This window comes from Cynocephalus volans, chromosome 3, assembly GCF_027409185.1.
Source record: "Cynocephalus volans isolate mCynVol1 chromosome 3, mCynVol1.pri, whole genome shotgun sequence".
Classification (NCBI taxonomy): Eukaryota; Metazoa; Chordata; class Mammalia; order Dermoptera; family Cynocephalidae; genus Cynocephalus; species Cynocephalus volans.
The window spans coordinates 157,206,017-157,224,260 of NC_084462.1; the positions used below are offsets into that span (position 1 = coordinate 157,206,017).

Genomic DNA, 18,244 nt, shown 5'->3' on the forward strand with positions numbered 1-18,244 from the left:
TGGGCCCCAGGATCTTTCTAGAAGTTGAAGGAAGCAGGAAAAGAGGTGTGTGGGGATGATCAGGAGGGGCCCAGCAGAGAAAAGGAAGGGGGCAGGTCTCCCTCACTGGGACGGGGAGGGGCTGGGAGTGGGCATCGGGAAGCCCAGGGCACTGCTCCCGCCCCCTCTCCCAGCACCCTCTGGGGTAGAGGGCCCAGATTTAAGATGATTTGTCAATAGGACAACTTAGAGCTTTGTGTGTTGTGGAAATTGGAGCCTTCCCCTTCCATTTCCCATTCCCGGTCCCCTCATTTCATCTCAGTTCAGCCCTGCATCTGTGCCTGTAAAACAGAAGCTCTTGAAGCAGGTCCTCAACTACCCCTTGTGTGTTTGTAGCACGTTGGCCTTTAAAATGCATTTCTCATTAGTCGCTTCATTTAACCCCTTTGCTCTAGGCACATGCCAGCTGAAGAAACAGCTCTCTCTTTAGGTTAAAATGGGCTGTAATCGGACCTGCACTGTATGTTGGTTCATTTTGACTCACAGTTTTGGTCTTGTCCCTGTGTAGGGTGTGACTCAAGCTAGTGGCTGAACCTGGTCCCCTGACTCCTACATCAGGCTCTGTCTGCTCTTTCACAGCCTTTTGGTGTTCACAGATGGGGAAACTGAGGCACAAAGGCCCACAGAAGCACGCCTTAGCGCTGGTCTCGACTTCCCTCTGCATGCCACTGGGAGCATGAGCGTTTCAAAGCCTAGGCTTCTTCCTCTCAAGTCCACGAGACAGAGCTGCCACTGGGTTCTGGGAATCTGAGTGTGAGGACATCAGGTCCACCTGGGGACGGGGGCAGCTGTCCAGTGGCCTCTCCTGGCTGGAGTGTGCAGCCTCGCTGCTTATTTCACAGCATCTAAGGAACTTAGAGCAGAAAGAAGCTTCCTAGTTATCAATGTACCCCTGAATGTTAAGGGTGCCAATTGAACCGTGCCAGGGTTGGGGTGAAATGATGCTCCCACCTCAGTCACACGCTGGGCTGGTTCGCTGGTTCAAGGGGAGCTGTAGCTTACCTTGCTCCTGCTGTGTTTGCCCGCCGTGGCCGGGGGCGGGGGAGGGTGGAGAGGGGACCAGCACTCAAAATTCCTGGGTCATCTTGCAGTGCTGAACAGAGTGTCTATAGGGGCTACCTAGTGCTGGGAAGAGAGTGGGAGTACTTTTTAGTGGTCTTCAGAAAGAGGGACATGATCAGGGGGATCCAGTGAGGGCAGGGCAGGGGGTGGCCAAGCGCACAGTCGATCAGTAGCAGTAGCTGGGGCATCTGGGCAGGCACTTGTAAGAGAAGTGAGATGGATGCTGCATGTCCCGGGATGAGGGCGTGGGGGTACTGGGAGCACGTGGCAGGCATGCAGGGGGAGCCCCAGTGTTGGCCAGCCCTGGCTGTAAGTAGCCCTGCAGTTGATGGCCCCTGTCTAGAGTGGCAGCCAGCCATCCCAGGCTGCTGGTGGGGGCCAGGCAAATGTGCCGAGTCCTAAGAGGTCCTTTAAGAGCTCTGCCTGAAGGAGGAAGGGACAGTCCCTGAACACTCCCCATCATCACTGGCAGGACTAAATCCAAAAGGGGAAAGATGACACAAAGGCTCCTGAGAGCCCCTCTGTTTAGTGTCTGTCCCCAGCAGAGCCTGGGTGAGATCCTGGGATCTGAAGCTCCGTGGAGACTGGCCCCCTTAGGAGGAGCGTGCCTCATTCAGGAGCCTGGGTCCCTGCCAGGCGGGGGCTCTTGGCAGCTGCCGAGGCTCCTGCTTTTGTTTGGGTGTCCCTCCTGGCTCTGTGTGCAGAGCCCGAGCCTCTGGGACCAGCTTGGGCTGCCTGCCTCCCTCTGTCTTCCCTTAGACTCTGACTTGACTCTTAAAGGCAAACTTTCCTTCCCCCTTCCATGGACTGTTCCCCAACTTTAGGGCTTTAGAGTCTTATAGTGGGCCTTGAGCGGGCTTTGCGGGGCCAGAGTCTCAGGAGTCTTGGAAAGGAGAGTATAAATCCCGCCTGCCCTCTTCTTCCCCTCACCTACACATCTGAACACTCTTCCTTCTTCTACCCAGCGGCTCTCTGTGCCTTTCCTAATTTTTCCTCTAAGTAAAATAATCTGAGAGACTGCTTTGTGATTTGGGGGTCCCAGCAACTGCCGAGGGAAAGGTCAGATGTGTGGCTTCCCTGGCTCACCCTGTCCCTTGAGGCTGCTGTCGGCTCAGATTCTGAGCTTACTGGATTTGTCAAATGGTTGGGGACCAGTTCTGTGCCTCTTCCTTGTGCCTTCCCCCTGCACTGCCTGGGGACATGCAGAGCAGGCTATGGAATGCAGGCCATGTCCAAAGGCCTGTCTTGCTTTAAGCAAATCCAGTGTGTGGAAGTGTGTGTCTTCAGGGAAAAATGTAATTATTCTCTTCATGAAAAACTGCATACAAAATCTGAGCCAGGTTAGGAGTGGGTGCTGTGTTCCTCCCTGTGTGCTCAGGTATTCCTGCCATGTAATATTATTTCTTACCTGGACCCATTTGCCTCCATTCCTTCACCTGCAGAGCAGGGGTGTTGATACCTGCTGTCCATCACCAGGTCAGGGTGGGGACCCAATGGGACAACTCCTCTTGGCAAAACCCATTGTGACATTGCTTTGAGATGTCTGCTCCCTGGGTACATTAAAATAGTCTTTGATTCAAAGGTAGTCTTACTTACACCCAACTTGCCTGCTGCCTGTCCATTGTGTCCAGGCACCCTGCTTTTCTTCCTGGATTTGCTGGTGGGAATCTTAGAGGGGACATTGCCTTGGGCTGGTCCCCTCTCTGGGTTCTAGAATCAGGATGAAATGTTCCCCTAGTAGGTGGCTCTTGTAGCCTGGCCAGGGTGTGGACTGACCCAGCCTCTAGTCTGGAAGAATTCTAGAACGCCACTTGCTGCATGTCGGAGGGCACTCCCCACATCTTCGGGATTTCAGCAGCTCTCCCTAGACAGCCCTTCCCTGCAGACGTCCCCTTCTCACCTCACTTCACTTCCCTCAAGCTGCTGGCTTCCCAGGCCTGCTCTCTTTCCTCCCCTGCTCAGCCTCAGCCCACCTTTCCCCAAGTGTTTTCTAAAAGATCCTTGATTCCAGCGAAAGCCGGGCTGACATCCATGCAGTGCACTCTGGCTCTCACTTTGCGCTTGTGGGGGCGGCTGAGGCTCCTCCAGGGATTCTGGGTAATTGGGTTAGTGGCCAGCTCATGTCAGGAAATTAAAAGGAGGCCCTGATCAGGTTGCCCCTGCCTGGGATTTAATGGCTTTGCATTTATAGAGTGTTCTGCCTCTAGCCCATGCCAGAAATTCCACTTTTCTGGCCCTGTGAATGAAGAAAGAGAATGAGAGATGACTTGCCTTTAAAATTCCTTTTCTTTTCCAAGATACATTAGTGTTTTGAAACAACCAACTTTGTAGCACTTCAGAGAATAGTACTGAACTGCAGCCTGAGAACTCTAATGTATGTTTGTATCCCTCTGAACCTCTTTCCATTCCATCACACACACACACACACACACACGCACGCACGCACGCACGCGCGCGCGCACGACAGCTCCCAAGATCTTTCATGTGTCCTGAAGCCTCTGGGCCGCTCAGGCCCAATGATCTCTGGTGGGGGAAGTGTTGATTGGATGAAGACATAGGAGATGATCTTGTCTGTGTTGAATCCTTATTATTGTTCACCCAGGGCTTTCAGGGCCTTGGATAATAGGTTCGGTGGTCACGTAGACCCAGTAAAACACCAGCTTCACCGCCTATCATCTCCTTGGGCAAGTTACTTAAACTCTGTAAACCTCTTTTTCCTCCTCTGTAAAGTGGGAATAATAACAGTGGCTATTTTCATCTTGCTCCTGATCTTTGGGAAAAGACCCTAGGGTTGTACCACAGAGTCTGATATTGATCATTGATTCGAAATATTCTTCATCATGTTGTAAAGTAGGTTTTCTTCTGTGATCCAGAAGGCAGTTTTGAATCTCCCATAGCCTCTCTCCTCTGTCTTTGGTTGATGATTTTGTTTTGCAGAGTGGGAAACTTCTTACCCTCCCACTATTGGATCCACAAACTACCCATTTGTGTGTCTGTGTCTCCTGCCTTGGTTCCTACTAGAGTAGTTTCCCCTCCTGTCAAAGCCAGTCGTCCCTCTGTGCTCTGAATCTCTCTCCTCTTTATCAAGGACATCACTCCTATAGTATCTTCTCTGCTTCCAGCATCTTCAAATTCTTCCTCACTACTGCGTCATTTTCATCAGTATGCAAGCATACTTTTGTTCTCTCATTATAAAAACAAAATTAAATTTTAAAAACCCACACCTGTATTTTGACAATTTATCTCCATCCAGATGACTGCTATCTTACCCTGTTCTCTTTCTCAACAAAACTTCTCCTAAGAGTCAACAGCACTTGCTCTATTTGCTTCCTTACCCCACTTTTTCTTTTTTTTTTTTTTAAAGATGACCGGTAAGGGGATCTTAACCCTTGACTTGGTGTTGTCAGCACCACACTCTCCCAAGTGAGCCACGGGCAGGCCCCACCCAACTCGTTTTTTAAAAAAATTTCTTTAAAAAGTAAACCCTTAATAGATCCAGAAAACTGTTTATAGTATATTAAGTAGGATAAGACTAAGCTTCTATAACAAAGAACTCTCCCTTACTCCTCTCAAAAAAACAAAACAAACAAACAAAAACAGAAACAACCCAGAAGCTTAACAAGCAGAAGAGAAGTTTAGTTCTCTCTCATTTCCCACGTAACACTCCAAGGGTCGCAGGTGATCCAGGACTCGTTGGCAGCTCTGCCACTGGTGGACTGTCAGTTCTTTTCTTTATTAGTTTGTGCTTTTATGTCATTTAAAAATCTTTTCCTAACCTGTTGTGAAGATGTTTTCCTGATTGGTCTTACACATTTGGTTTTTCATCCTCCTGAGCTGACTTTTGAGTTTGAGGGGCTGGTCTTTCCTCAGTCTGCTGCAGTCAGGCTCCCCTCCTGACCACACCCTAGAGACTGCACCCTCCGCTGCCTTGGAGATGCCAAACCTGGCACGTCTGTGTCTTCAGCCCACTTGTCCTCTCAGTGGTGTTCCAGACAGTTAGCCAGTCCTCCTGGCGCCCTTTTGCCCTCGGCTTCTCTAGCAGTGTGCTTGCCTGGTTTTCTCCTTACTTCTCTGACCATGCTTTTTAGTCTTTGCAGATCTGCCTCTTCCCAATCTTTACAGTGATCAGGGTCTTGGAACCAGGATCTCTTTTTCACATACACCTGCAGGTGATCTCTCTTCTAGATGAAAGACCTAGATACAGATGACTCTCAAGCTTAGACCACCAGCCCAACCCCTTCCCTAGATATTTTAGACTTTAGTAATTAACTGCCCTCTGGCCTTTCCACTTGGGTACTTTATGAGACATCACGAGTTACACGTGTCTAGAGAGGAACTCTAGGTTTGGGCCACCCCTCTTCCACCATCCCAGGTCTTCCCTATTTCAGAAATGTGCTGCTGTTCACCCATTGCTCAAGTGAAACCTAGAAGTCATCCTTGACTCCTCCTAGGGCAATGTCCAAATGTATATCAGATTCTCCTACTTTTCTTCATCTTCATGGTCGTAGCGCTGGTCCACAGAAGCACCATCTTTCTCCTGGACCATTGCAACAATTTCCTGACTGGACTTCTGATTCCGCTCTTGGTCCTATGTCATCTAATCTCTACAGCAGCCAGAGTGATCTTTTGAAAGCACTAATGAGATTCTGCCGTTTCCTTTACATCATTCAGTGGCTCTCCAGTGCACTCAGAATAAAATCCAGCCACTTTACTCTGGTCTTCCAGACCCCGCTTGGCTGGTCTCACCCCACCACCTCTTCAGTGTCATCTCAACCATCCCGTCTCCTCACTCTCAGCCGCCTACTCCAGCCTCACTCTTACTTTTGATTCTCATGCGTGACAAACTCTTTCCCGCCTTAGTACTTTCAGGCCGTCCCCTTGCCTGGAATACTCTCCCCAGGGCTGGCTCCTTCTCGTCCTTCTGGCCTCAAATTAAATGTCATCTTCTCAGAAAGGCATCCCTTTCCACTCCATTGCTGTGGCATCCCCTAGTCTGTTTCTCCATCGAACTTCTCCCATTCTGAAAGTATCTGATTTATCTATTTGTTTGTTTGTGTACTTGTTTACTGTGGCAGCCTCTGGTACACCGTTATTCATAGTTCAGGCTCCAGGATGGCAAATTGCCTCAAGCTGGATTGTCAGCTCCAGGGTGGGGAGTGGCTGCCCACAGTGCACAATGGAAAGACCTCGGATCAGCAGTCAAGAGTGCTGTGATTGGTTAGCAATGTCTGCCACAGATGAGGACATGGAAGGCAGAGGCACAGGTGACGGGTACTCAACATGCCTGATCTGGTCCAACTGAGTTGAAATGATTTTCCCAAGGCTGCACAGCTAGTAAATGACAGAGCTAGATGCAATCTAGTCTCATTGGTTATGTGGAAATTTCTTCTGAGAAGCCCATTCCATCCTCAGTGCAGATGCCTTGGCCGGTAGCAAAGCCTGTAGCCCTTCGTCAAGGGGGCAAAAGAGGAAGAGAAAGGAAAGGGAAGCCAGACTGAAATAAATTTTCCTTCTCAGGGATCCAGTTTCAGATATTTCTTGGCAGTTGGGATGGAGAGATAGCACAGGCTTGTCAAAACTTCATTGGGGACATGGTGCCCTGGGTGGGAAGGGTCCAAAGGAGAGCAGCATGAGAGTGGACACCTCTTTAATTGGCCGAACACTGAGGGCTCATCACCGCTACCCTTTTACCCATCGTGGTGCCCAGACCCCACAGAGTGGTTCATGTGTGTTTATTCACCTACAAAGCTCTTTCTCTCTCAGCTATTAGTAAGTCAGGTGTGAGATGTGTCACTAGCATAAGAGGTAGCCCAAATAGCCATTGTGTCTGAGGCAGCAAGGCAAGCTCACCTGTCACCCAGAAGCCCTGCAGGACAGGTGGCTGAAGGAAGCTCAGTGTGTGCAGGGGTGCAGCTGAGCAGTTAGAGCATCACACAGGGCTGGGGCACCCCTCAGCATCCCACACAACCCCCAGCTTCTGGGCCCTTGGGAGCGCAGCATACCCACATGACCTTTTGGGTGGTTTTCTCCTCCTGGAGATAGATAAGCTGTTGTTTGGTAGAACTTATGGGCAAAGAGTCAACCCCCAAGTCGTCTGGGAAGAACACTGGTCAGATAAAAATGTTGAGTAAAACAAGTTTTGCATAGTGCTCTCCAGACCTGGCATGTGATCAGAACCACTAGAAGAGCTTTGAAAAAATATTCATTCCTGGACATCTCCCCAGAACCACTGACTCAGAACCTCTATGGGGTAAGTCCTCAAAGTCTGTACTGTTGAAAGGCTTTCCAGAGCATTTGAATGATCATACAGGACTGGTAGTTGCAAGGTCAAGGCAAAGGGGGTAGGACTTGGAGATCTGTAAATCAAGATTTAGATCCTTCCTCTGACATTTCCAACTGTGTGATCCTGAGCAAGTCACTTGACCTTTCTGAGCCTCAGTTTTCACATGGGACTAATAATAACCGTATATTTTCCCCCCTTAACATGATTGTGCAGCTCAAATGAGGTATGGGTATGAGATAGTTTTGTAAACTGTGAAGCACTGCACAAATGCCAACGTGTTTATATCATTAACCAACCAAGGATATTACATTTGTGGTGGTGGGGGGCGTGGTTGTGGATAAGTGAAAGAAAAAGGTCTTGACCTTGAAAACCTTTCAATGTCAGCAGGGATTCTTCTGCCTTTAGACCTGGGCAGTTGCTCGTGGAAGAAGCGCACTGGCTCGGAGCTTCCCCCTCTTGCCCTGTCTTAACCTTTCCTATGGGAAGGCAAGTGTGACGGGGACGCACCCAGGACAGGCTTGAGGCCAGGTGCGGGCCATGCTTTGCGGAGCTTTAGCTGGTTATTTTTAGTGCCTGGGTATAAAAGAAAGAAACTTAAACCGGCCCCCACTGCTGCTGTCCCTGCACACTCGGCTATTTTTACTTCCGAAAGACTGGGATGTCATCCAGCTTAGGGAGGGAAAACGAGAAGAAAGGAGGGGGAGGTGGAGGGAAGCAGGAATTACTTTACTTCCATTAAGAAAAAAGTCAGAAGCTTGATCTTATCAAGTCAGCAAGTGGGATCTGATCCTGGACGCTGTGACGTGCCTGCAGTGGATTGGAGAGGCCAGCAGATGGGGCTTGGCCTTGAGAGGTTTGGGGAGCCCGGCTCCCCTCCTCCGAGGAGTTTCTGCCCTAGAGTGGCCCTGAAGCTTCTTTGCTATTTTCTGCTCCCTGAGCAGGGAAGTGGGATTGGAAACTGCTGGCACTGGGTCACTGGCCCAGCGATGAGGCTGGTGGAGGTGGGAGTAGGTATGACTGCAGCCAAGGGCAGAACCTCTGCCCTTGGACTAGACAAAGGTAGCCATCAACCTATTGGCACATTCAGGAGGGTGCCAGAATTGGGGTTAGGTGTCCCTGGGCACAATGTTTAACCTCTCTCAACCTTAGCTTTTTGAGGGTTTTTGTTTAATGCATCTGGTGATGGTAGGTATAAATATGGGGATGTATTTCTGTCTCTTCCCATGAGGAAAGCAGTTCAAGCCAGACTCCACCACCTTCAGTAGGCAGATGAAAGGAAAGAAATTACTATTTAGTGCCTACTGTGTACTGAGCACTCTGCTACATGTTTCATAAAGTGTGCAATTCAGTGGCATTAAGTGTATTCACAATGTGATGTAACTATCACAACTATCTATTTGCAAGATTTTTTGTCATCCCAAACAGAAACTATACAATTAAACAATAACTTCCCATCTCTCCTCCCCTCAGCCCCTGGCAACCTGTAGTCTAGCTTCTGTTTATGGATTTGCCTAATCTAGATATTTCATATAAGTGAGATTATTCAGTATCTATCCTTTTGTGTCTGGCTTATTTCATTTAGTATAGTGTTTTAAGGGTTCATCTCTGCTGTAGCATGTATCAGACTTTATTCCTTTTTATGACTGAATGATATTCTCTTGTATATAGATACACCACATTTTGTTTATGCATTCATTTATTGATGGACACTTGTGTTGTTTTTACCTTTTGGCTATTGTGAATAATGCTGTAATGAAAACTAGTACACAAATATCTGTTCAAGTTCTTGCTTTCAGTCTTTTGGGTATATACCTAGGACTTTTTTTTTTTTTTGGTGGCTGGCTAGTAAGGAAATCTGAACCTGTGACTTTGGTATTATAAGGCTGTGCTCTAACCAACTGAGCTAACCTGCCAGACCTGATGATATAATGTAATAATCCCAGACAGAAATTGAGTTAATTAGTATTTTGATGTGCTTCCTGAGTCTACTTTTTAGATATTTTGCTAATATAAGGACACAAACAATAATGAAACTCTCATTTCAAGTTCAATCTCCTTTACTTTTTTTTTTTCCAGTTGGTGTTTGTAAGACTTAAGCATCCTAACTTAAAAAGTAATCGCCCATTGTATCAGTCAGTGAAAATCACTTTCACTGCAAGTTACAGAAAACCTGATAGCTAGTGGCTTAAGCATCAAAAAGTGAGGTTGATTTTTCCACCTAACAACAAGTGTGGGGATGGGCAATTGCCGGTATTGCGCAGGCTCCTCAGCCATAGCGTCAAGGGCTCCAGCTCTTTCTGTCTTTCTTCTCTGGTGTTCTTTGGTGTCCCTCAGATGGCTGCCTCAGGGTTGCAAAGTGGGCAGGAAAAAGGCAAAAAGAGCTGTGCCAAACATGTCTGTCCCTTTTATCAAAAAAGCAAAACCATTCCCAGAAGCCCCCACCATAGACTTTCCCCTCACATCCCATTCGCTGGAACCAGGTCATATGCCCAGCCCTAGCTACCAGGAAAACTGGGAACGTGGGAGCATGGGGAACAGGATTGTTGGGATTGGCCAGGGCACATCACCTCCACCAGCAAAATCCAGGCTCTGTTGGTATGGAAGAGAGGGAATGGAATGGAATGGAAATTGTGTAGACAATTAAGGTCTGTTGGACCCAACCGTTAGCATTTGTTGATCCACTTGTAAAGAATTCATGATAAAATGTCTTGCTGTAGTGCTTAGGGAGAGGACCCAGTCCATCCCGTTATCTCTTGGTGCTTATTAAAATTGTGGACAGCTTAATATAAAAACACATTGGCAGGTATAAGTACACACATAATTGACCAATGTCTGTTTAGGGAGAGTATAGAAGAATTCAGACCTCTGTCCGCTGTCTCTGCTCTTGAGGAGCTGACAGTTCTCAGTTCAGAACAGACCATATCAATAAAGGCAAATACACAGAAGGCAGAGAGGTGACTGGTCTGAAAACATTGTACAGATATTGAAAAGTAAAGTGTGCCTGCCCATGGAAAGAGTGTGCCCAAGAATGTTCAAGTCCATAAAGGATTGTCTTGTGGAAGAGAGTTGTCTTGTAGAATGGGATGGAGAGAAGGAAGTGATTAGGAGATAGAACTTAGCTCACTACAAGGCGGATTGTGGGGTGGGAAGTACAAGTCCATGCCATAGGACTTCAAGCCCTAAATGATCATAGCAAACCTTGACTGTGGGACAGTGGGTGGGGGGAGGGAGACATGCAGCAGGCCTGGTTCCTGTTCTCTAAGGACCCATTGAGTTGAAGAGCCGATGGCTAAAAAGGTAAACGAGCACGAGGTGGCATGTGAAGTAGCTGGTGAATACTGAAGCGCAGGGTGGCAGGACGGTGGTGGGAGAGACGGCTTCACCCGGCCTACTGGAACCGCTTTGCAGTTTACCAAGCATTTTTCCACCATTAAGTCATTCACCTGTCACAAAAGCCATATGCGGTGAGCAGAGTTGGTGTTAACCATTACCATGGCCTCCCCCACTGATGATACCTGATGATGAAACTGAGGCTGTGAGAGCCAGCCTGTCCAAGGCTGCATATCCTGTACTGGACGTAGATTGGCCTGGTATTGATCATTGGGTCCCATGCCCTGGAGCGATTATGGGCTTGTGCATGGGGTAGGACTCAGCAGCAGACAGGAAGCAAAGAGAGCAAACACATTTCACACCAGGTATCAGTTTGTGCATAATTAAACCCAACAGGCTACTTTTTTTTTTTAACAGAATAACCTGATAATTGATACATTTATCGATTAGAGCCATTGACCACTGTGCTGTAAAGATCTAGAGGAGAAATTTAGAGGAGAGTTTACACTTGCTGTGCCCTGAGAGGTCACCCCTTGAAATGGCAAAGAGTTTGGGTACTGGCTCTTTTACTGGGCAAATTACGGGATCTGTCTGGGTCTCAATATTTCTTATTTGTGAAATGGGGGTAATAAGACCTGCTTTATATTTTGTGGCTCAAATAGGGTAATACATACAGAAAATTCTCCATAAATTATGCTGTTATCATTATTGTGATTTACCAGAAAGTTATACAAAATGCTGGGGAAGAATAATAATAAGGATGATGATAATCACAAAATAGCTCCAATTTCTAAGCACCCACTGCGTATCAGTTACCAGGACAGACACTGAAGTAGGGCAATGAGCAGCCCCTGGCCTTAAGGTCAATAGGGGAAGCCCAGTGTACTCTTGGAATCCATGAAGACACACCCAGCCTGGCTTGGGGGTAGGGAGGAAGGAGGCACATCTATTTGTGTATTCAGCAAGACTTTCCTGAACACCCGCCAAGGGTCAGGCCCTGTATCAGGACAGAGAACATTCCAGATGGCAGCATCAGCAGAGGTAAGAGCTGCCCATCTTGCCCTGCAGAGGGATGGATGCTTGTTTTTATTTTTGGTTGAGCAGTTCCCTCTGTGGTTGGCGGCTGTCCGTGGTGAGGCGGGCTGGGTGGGTGGGGAGAGCTCATGAGACTGGCTTCTAGGAGAGAAGGGGCTTATCCTTGATTTAGGAATGAGAGGACATGTGAGACCCTGGCACGTAGTAGATGGTCAGTAAATGGGGGTTCTCACTGACCTTCCTGAATGAAGTTTGGTGCTTTCACTCTTGGTCTTGTCTGCATTCCAAAGGGAAACAGAGCTTGGTGGAGAGCCTGGCTCACCCGGATGTAGCAGACAGGGGGCTTCTGTATAGATGTGTCACAGAATGGGGTTAGAAAACTCTACTAAACAGGGAGCTTTTCCCCAGAAATCTTCAAGGGAGGAACCATCCTTCCAGTGTGCATGTGTCTCCTCACTGGAGGGGCTTGGAGAGGTGACGGGTGAATGTGATCCCAGCTCTTCCAGCACATGGGTTGAGGTCGAGTGATGAATGGCATCTAGGTGTCCCCTCCAAGGTCCAGAGTGCTGATGGGGGTTGCTTGTACAGCTGCATTAGCCAGGGTGCTGTGGGCAGCGCTCCTCAAACTCTGCTGTGCATGTGAGCCTCCTTGTTGAGATGCTGACTTTGTGTCCTCTGGGGCTGGGCTGAGCCCCGGATGATGGTGACGCTGCTGGCCTGGGGGACCGCACTTGGAGACGAAAGGCAGCAGACCCTATCCCTGCCGGGTCTACTCAGCACTCCGCATTCATGTGCATGCTGATCTGATGCCTTGTGGCTGCATCTCTGCCCCAGGGCTGTTTGGGGCCATCAAACCTGCCTAGCCTAGACCTGTGAGGCAGGTGGAAAGTGCTAGAGCAGCCTTTAGCTAGTGACTGGTGGATAACCGAGGCATGTTCTGCACCAATCCCAGAGTCCTCTGTTAGTTGGGCCTCAGCTGCCCTCAGCAGCAGCCTGCTGAGGAACACATACCTTGTTGACTTCCCGCCTTCCTCAGAAATGCTTGCATGTCCTTGTCTCAGGTTCTGCTCCTGGAGAAACCAACTAAACATGTTGTCAGTCACAACCAATTCTGACCCTCTAAGCAGAAGAGGAGTTTATTGGAAGCCTATCTGGAGGCTCAAGGACCACACTTAGAAAGCAGATAAGAACAAGAAGCCCTGGAGAGCCCAGGAACAGGAAATGCTGTCACCAGGACCATCTGGCCAGGGGCTGCCCACACCTTGCTGGGGAGGGTCTCTTTGTGTCTGGATTCGATGGTCCAGTTGGCTGTGCCTGTGTCACGGGTCTGTGCTCTGACCTCCAGAGGACAGAGAGAAAGGAACTTGGATCTCTCACATATCCAGTAGGGGGTGGGGCACAGACCCCAAGACGATTCCCATAGGGGAGTTAACTTTAAATAAGAAGCAAAGGTGGGATGTAAGTGGTTCCTTCCCTCCCCGCAAAAATGTTCACGACAGGCATGTGCAGCACTGAGTGCAAAAGTGCCAGGTGGTGGAGTAAAAAGGACGTTGCTGATGAGAATGCTGAGTAGTAACTGGCCCAGAAGACACAGTCCCCTCAGGTGGCCGGCTGGGTATGGTGTGCTTGCAGCACCGAGCCCTTGACTGGAAACACCTGGGCGGGGTGGGGCTGGCATCCTTAGCACTCCTCATCCCAAGGCTCCTTTAGGGACATTAGCATTTAAAGGACTTGTTCCTGCCCATTTGGGAAACAAGGTAATTTTACTCTCAATTGCTCTCATTGCTAGGAAACTTCCTCTCTTGTCCCAGGGACTTAAATTTAGTAGCTGTACATCCTAACAGAGAAACAGCCAGAAAATTGTCCTGGCAGGGATGGGATCTAGATCATCATTCCATAAAGTTACAATTGCTCCTGGCTTCCTCTTGCCTCTTCTGGAGAAAGGCCGGGCTTGGTAGGACTGGCTGGCCCCGCTCTCGCAGGACGGGGGAGGACGGTCATTTCTTCTGCTCCGGTTCTTATCACTCCCCCAGATCTGGGAAGTGCTGGGGTATATCGGAAAAGGGAAAGACAGGGCCCTGAAGACCAATGGACGGGGGCGCTGTGAGGTTGATACTCTTTACCTTTGGGAAAAAGGACACAAGTTGAACTTGGCCTGTCACATCAGAGGCTGACACAGCAACTGAGCTTTCTTTTTCTGAGGACTCTAGTCTCCGTTTTTACGTGTTTTAGTTAAGGCCTATTTCATGGTCAGGAAAAGAGGGTTGTTCAAGTTAGCTCAAGTAAAGTTATCCCAAGTAAGGGAATCCAAGACGGGACCTTGTATGAAGCTGGCCTTGGAGAGCTGGTGGCAAGAAGGCACCAGTGGATTTTGGGCGCTCCGGGCCGGCCCTGTGCGGGGGGCGCCTGCCCGCTGCGGCTGCACTTGCTGCCCCGCCTGTTCCAGCTTCTCCCTGTTGCTGCTGCTGGTTCATTCTGTGCTAGCTCAGACTTTGGAGCAATGTGTAATGGGTTCCATCCATCTTTGTGGGCCTGGCTACATCAGTGGGTGGCCAGTCTGAGCTTCTGTGCCCTTGGCTGAGGAGCCCACTGGGGCACTGTGCTCCCGATCTGCTGGTGGGGGCTGTCAGATGGTACCAACGTGTCTGTCTACACAGGAGCTGTGGGTGGGGCAGGCTTCTGGAAGGCGGTGCAGACACAGTGACAGTACCGGATCTTGCTGGTGCAGGCTGTCACTCTCCTGGAAGTGGATGTCAGCGTGGAGTTGCCACAACTGCTGTCAAGATAGTTCTAGCATTGATTTTGCAGGGATGGCAGGGCTGCCTGCATCCCCATCCCGTGGGGACTTTGTGTAAAACTCAGACTCTAGAGCTCAATTGTGGAATCTCAAAGGGTGGGATCCAGAAATCGACATTAGTAAAGAGCGCCCACCCAGATGTTTTTTTTGGGAAATGTTTGAAGTCTTTGTTCAACCCCTTTGAAGTGCCTGCCAGTGGCAGGGGTTCCTTTCTTTTTTTTTTTTTAAAGATGACCGGTAAGGGGATCTTAACCCTTGACTTGGTGTTGTCAGCACCATGCTCACCCAGTGAGCTAACTGGCCATCCCTATATGGGATCTGAACCCATGGCCTTGGTGTTATCAGCAACAAACTCTCCCGAGTGAGCCACAGGCCGGCCCAGGGGGTTCCTTTCTTATCTTGGCAAGTTAACTCAACCCTCTCTGGATTCAGAGCAGATCTAACATGATGAGGCTTCTTTTTCCCCAGCACTTGGTGTACAGTGCTTTTGTTTTGTTGTCCATTTTGGAGATGTCAAGACTCAAGGGCTGAAAACTGCCAAATCCAGGCAGGCAGGACCAGGCCTGGGGCAACTGGGATGGGTCATTACTGTCCTATGATTGTTTTAGGACAATCCAGCCACTTGGCCTGAGACTGGCCAGGGGGCAGTTGTAAAAGGTCATCTGGTCATGGCCTGAAGGACTTAGCTAGCGTTGAAATTCCAAAGTCAGTTCTGGCCCCTCTGGGGATGTTGAGCAACTCCCGAGACCTTCTCCCTTTCCTCGCCAACAGGTGTGCGCCTGGACCGAGTGCGCGGAGGCCGCCAGAAATACAAGCGACGGCTGGACTCAGAGAGCAGCCCATACCTGAGCTTACAGATTTCTCCACCTGCTAAAAAGCCATGTGAGTACCAGGGCAGTCCATGTCCTTTTTGCCAGCGTCTGTGCCTGGAATATCTGGCTTCCTTTGGGGAAATGCCATCTTCCCATTGCTGGGTCATGGGACAGCATGGATCTTGGGAGGTGACATTAGTGTTTGGCATTGGTGTCAGATAATTCAGGCTTCATTCAGAAGGCCTTTTCATATGGGATGGCACAGAACGTGACTTCAAATGAAGCATGGTCCTAGGAAACCATGGACCCCAACATCCAGAACATGCCTGTCACCACCCACCTGAATTGCTCTGCAGGTTCCTCTCAGGAGAATTTATTTATCAGGCAACTTCCCTTGGAGGGATATTTCTCAATAGCCTAAATCACTGCTGCCAGCAACTTTGTGCACTTAGAACAGGAGGGGAGATTACAACCACGTTTGGTCTTAAGAAACTGACTTTTCTTCTTGACCCAACCTAGGCTCCACTCCCAGCCCTTTTCCTCTTTTCCCAGGCATTTACCTTTCCCTCTTTGGTCATTGCAGTGACTAAGATTGTCTCTTACCTACTGGTGGCCGAGCCAGACAAGCTCTATGCCATGCCTCCCCCTGGCATGCCCGAGGGGGACATCAAGGCCCTGACCACTCTCTGTGACCTGGCAGACCGGGAGCTTGTGGTCATCATTGGCTGGGCCAAGCACATCCCAGGTGAGTTGTGTGGGACCAGGGGAGGGGGTGGCCTGCCCCACATGTGGAGCCCGCCCCAGGGGGCCTGTGACATCTTGGCAAGCCCGTTTTTCTTGGAGTTCCTTTTCTCTCCTTATCGGATTGGAGGGGACCAGGTGTTTAAGATCCAGTAAAGTTTACGAGCTACATAGAATGTAATACCAGTTACATTCTAGAAGGTCTGTGATTGGATTTATAGTTGGTAGTATTCAAAGAACAACAAGTTCCTTGAACCCTTAAAGGACAAAAGCATAGGGTGTTCTTGTAGACCTTATTGGAATTATGCTGGAAAACAACACGGAAGAGGAATTTGCTGTCTTTCTTCATATTAGAGGCAGGTAGCGTGCAGCAGTGAGACCAGAAAAGTAGAGAGCATGGACTTGGGAATCAGATTGGGGTCCAAATTCAGGGTCTGCAATTACCAGCTGTGTACCTCTGGGCAGGTCACCTGCCCTCTCTGTAAAATGGGAATCCAGGAGTACCTCAGCCTAGGGCTTGATGTGAGGATGAAACGAGGTCATGTGTGTGGAGCTCTCAGCTGGGTGCCTGGCACATGCGTGCCAGTGCCATGTGCTCACCGATGCCACCTGCCTGATGGCAAAGGGAGGTCCATGTCGTGATTTGGATTCTGTGACTTTAAGGGCATTTCTGGTGTAGAAAGTATGTGTCATGTGTTTCAGGCCATGTGGTCATCCTCCACTCATGTGGGCCTGAGCCCCGCTTTTAGCCTGTCTTGGTCTGGGTACGATATGAGCTGATTTTTGATGTTTCATTTTTGTAGACACTGACACCCACATGTTCTACATTACACACATACTGGGGACCTTTTTCTGCTCTTTTAAGGCTCCAACAGCATGGTCACAGTGCAGGAGAGAGCCTGTTATCTCTGGCATGGCAGTGACCACCAGTTCTTGCTGTGTGACTTGGGACAGTTTATCTTCCTGTCTGTAGATCTTCTTTTTGCTTGTCATGCCTCTGGAAGATGAAAGCAGCGTGTGTGATGATGCAGCAAAGGTGTCCTAGGCTTTAGATGCCAGGCTCATGTTGACTGAGCTGAATCAAAGTCCCGATGTGTGAGAGTTTGTGTGCACAGCTTACAGGAAGCAGCCTTCCTGTGGACAGGGGCTTTTAGAGAGACTAGACTGTTCAGAGGTGCTGCTGGGCCACCTAGCTGGCAGGAAGCCTGGAATTCCCTCTGTGCAGACCCCCTGGGCATGACTCGGGGGTGGGTTCACTAGCTGGGGATCTGAGTGGTGTGCCCTCACTAAGGGGCTCAACCTCTTGAGGATTATACTCTCAGCAGTTTCTGAATCTGCCCAGTGCTGGTTCAGCACGGATGTGGGGTCAGGCCACTGCTTAAGACACCTCAGCCTGGATTGCTCCACTAACCCAGGACCAAATTGGGTACAGCCACCCCTGCCCCCACCCTCTGCCCCCACGCCCTCACTCCTGTTCTGGTTTGAATAGATACTGCATCCTAGCGATGGCTCAGGAGTGGCTCCTGGCGGTCCCCCGGGTCACTGCTTCTTCTGCTACCCCACCTCTGAGGGAGTAGGGTAGGACCAGGAGACCCCATCTCCCCTGGACCCATTCCTCCCTGTGTCTTTCCACCTCCCAGCTCCATCTCCTATCTGTGCCCAACCAGGAGGGCAGGCATAGAGCAGAGCGGCTACTAGAGGCATAGCCTTTGAATCAGGCAGCCTGGGCTCTGATCCCAGCTCTGTCTTCACTGGCTTTGTGCAAGATATTTAAGTTTTCTGAGCTTCAGTTTTCTTATCTGTAAAATGGGAATCGCAACAGAGCCCCACTCAAGGGGTTGCTGGGAGGAGGTGGCACGCTCAGTGGATGCTTGATAAACGGCAGAGATGGCTCCATGGCGGTGGTTGCTCCTAACAGTGATGGAAGCCTCCTTTCATGTCATCATTTCTCCTTGTCTAAAGCTGAATTTTTTCTGATTTAAAAATAAAATAGATACAGGGACTGATTTGTCTGTCTCGAATGCTGATTTGCCTGTTTTGCATAAATCTTCATGCTGAATTATTTGGGCCTGACCTTCCGGTGTTTAAGGAAAAATTAATTAGTAGATCTCCTGCCACTGCATGTGAACCTCATATTAAGGGCGA

At 49.3% G+C, this 18,244-nt stretch overlaps 1 protein-coding gene across 1 annotated transcript in view; it reads left to right on the forward strand.

Moving 5' to 3' along the window:
- The window catches only part of ESRRB (estrogen related receptor beta), a 162,737-nt gene that overhangs the window by 133,574 nt on the left and 10,919 nt on the right, over positions 1–18,244 (forward strand). Inside the window, exons 4-5 of the mRNA XM_063090650.1 lie at positions 15,318–15,428; positions 15,942–16,103. Of these exons, the coding sequence (XP_062946720.1) occupies positions 15,318–15,428; positions 15,942–16,103 (273 nt within the window). The remainder of the gene's footprint in view (positions 1–15,317; positions 15,429–15,941; positions 16,104–18,244) is intronic.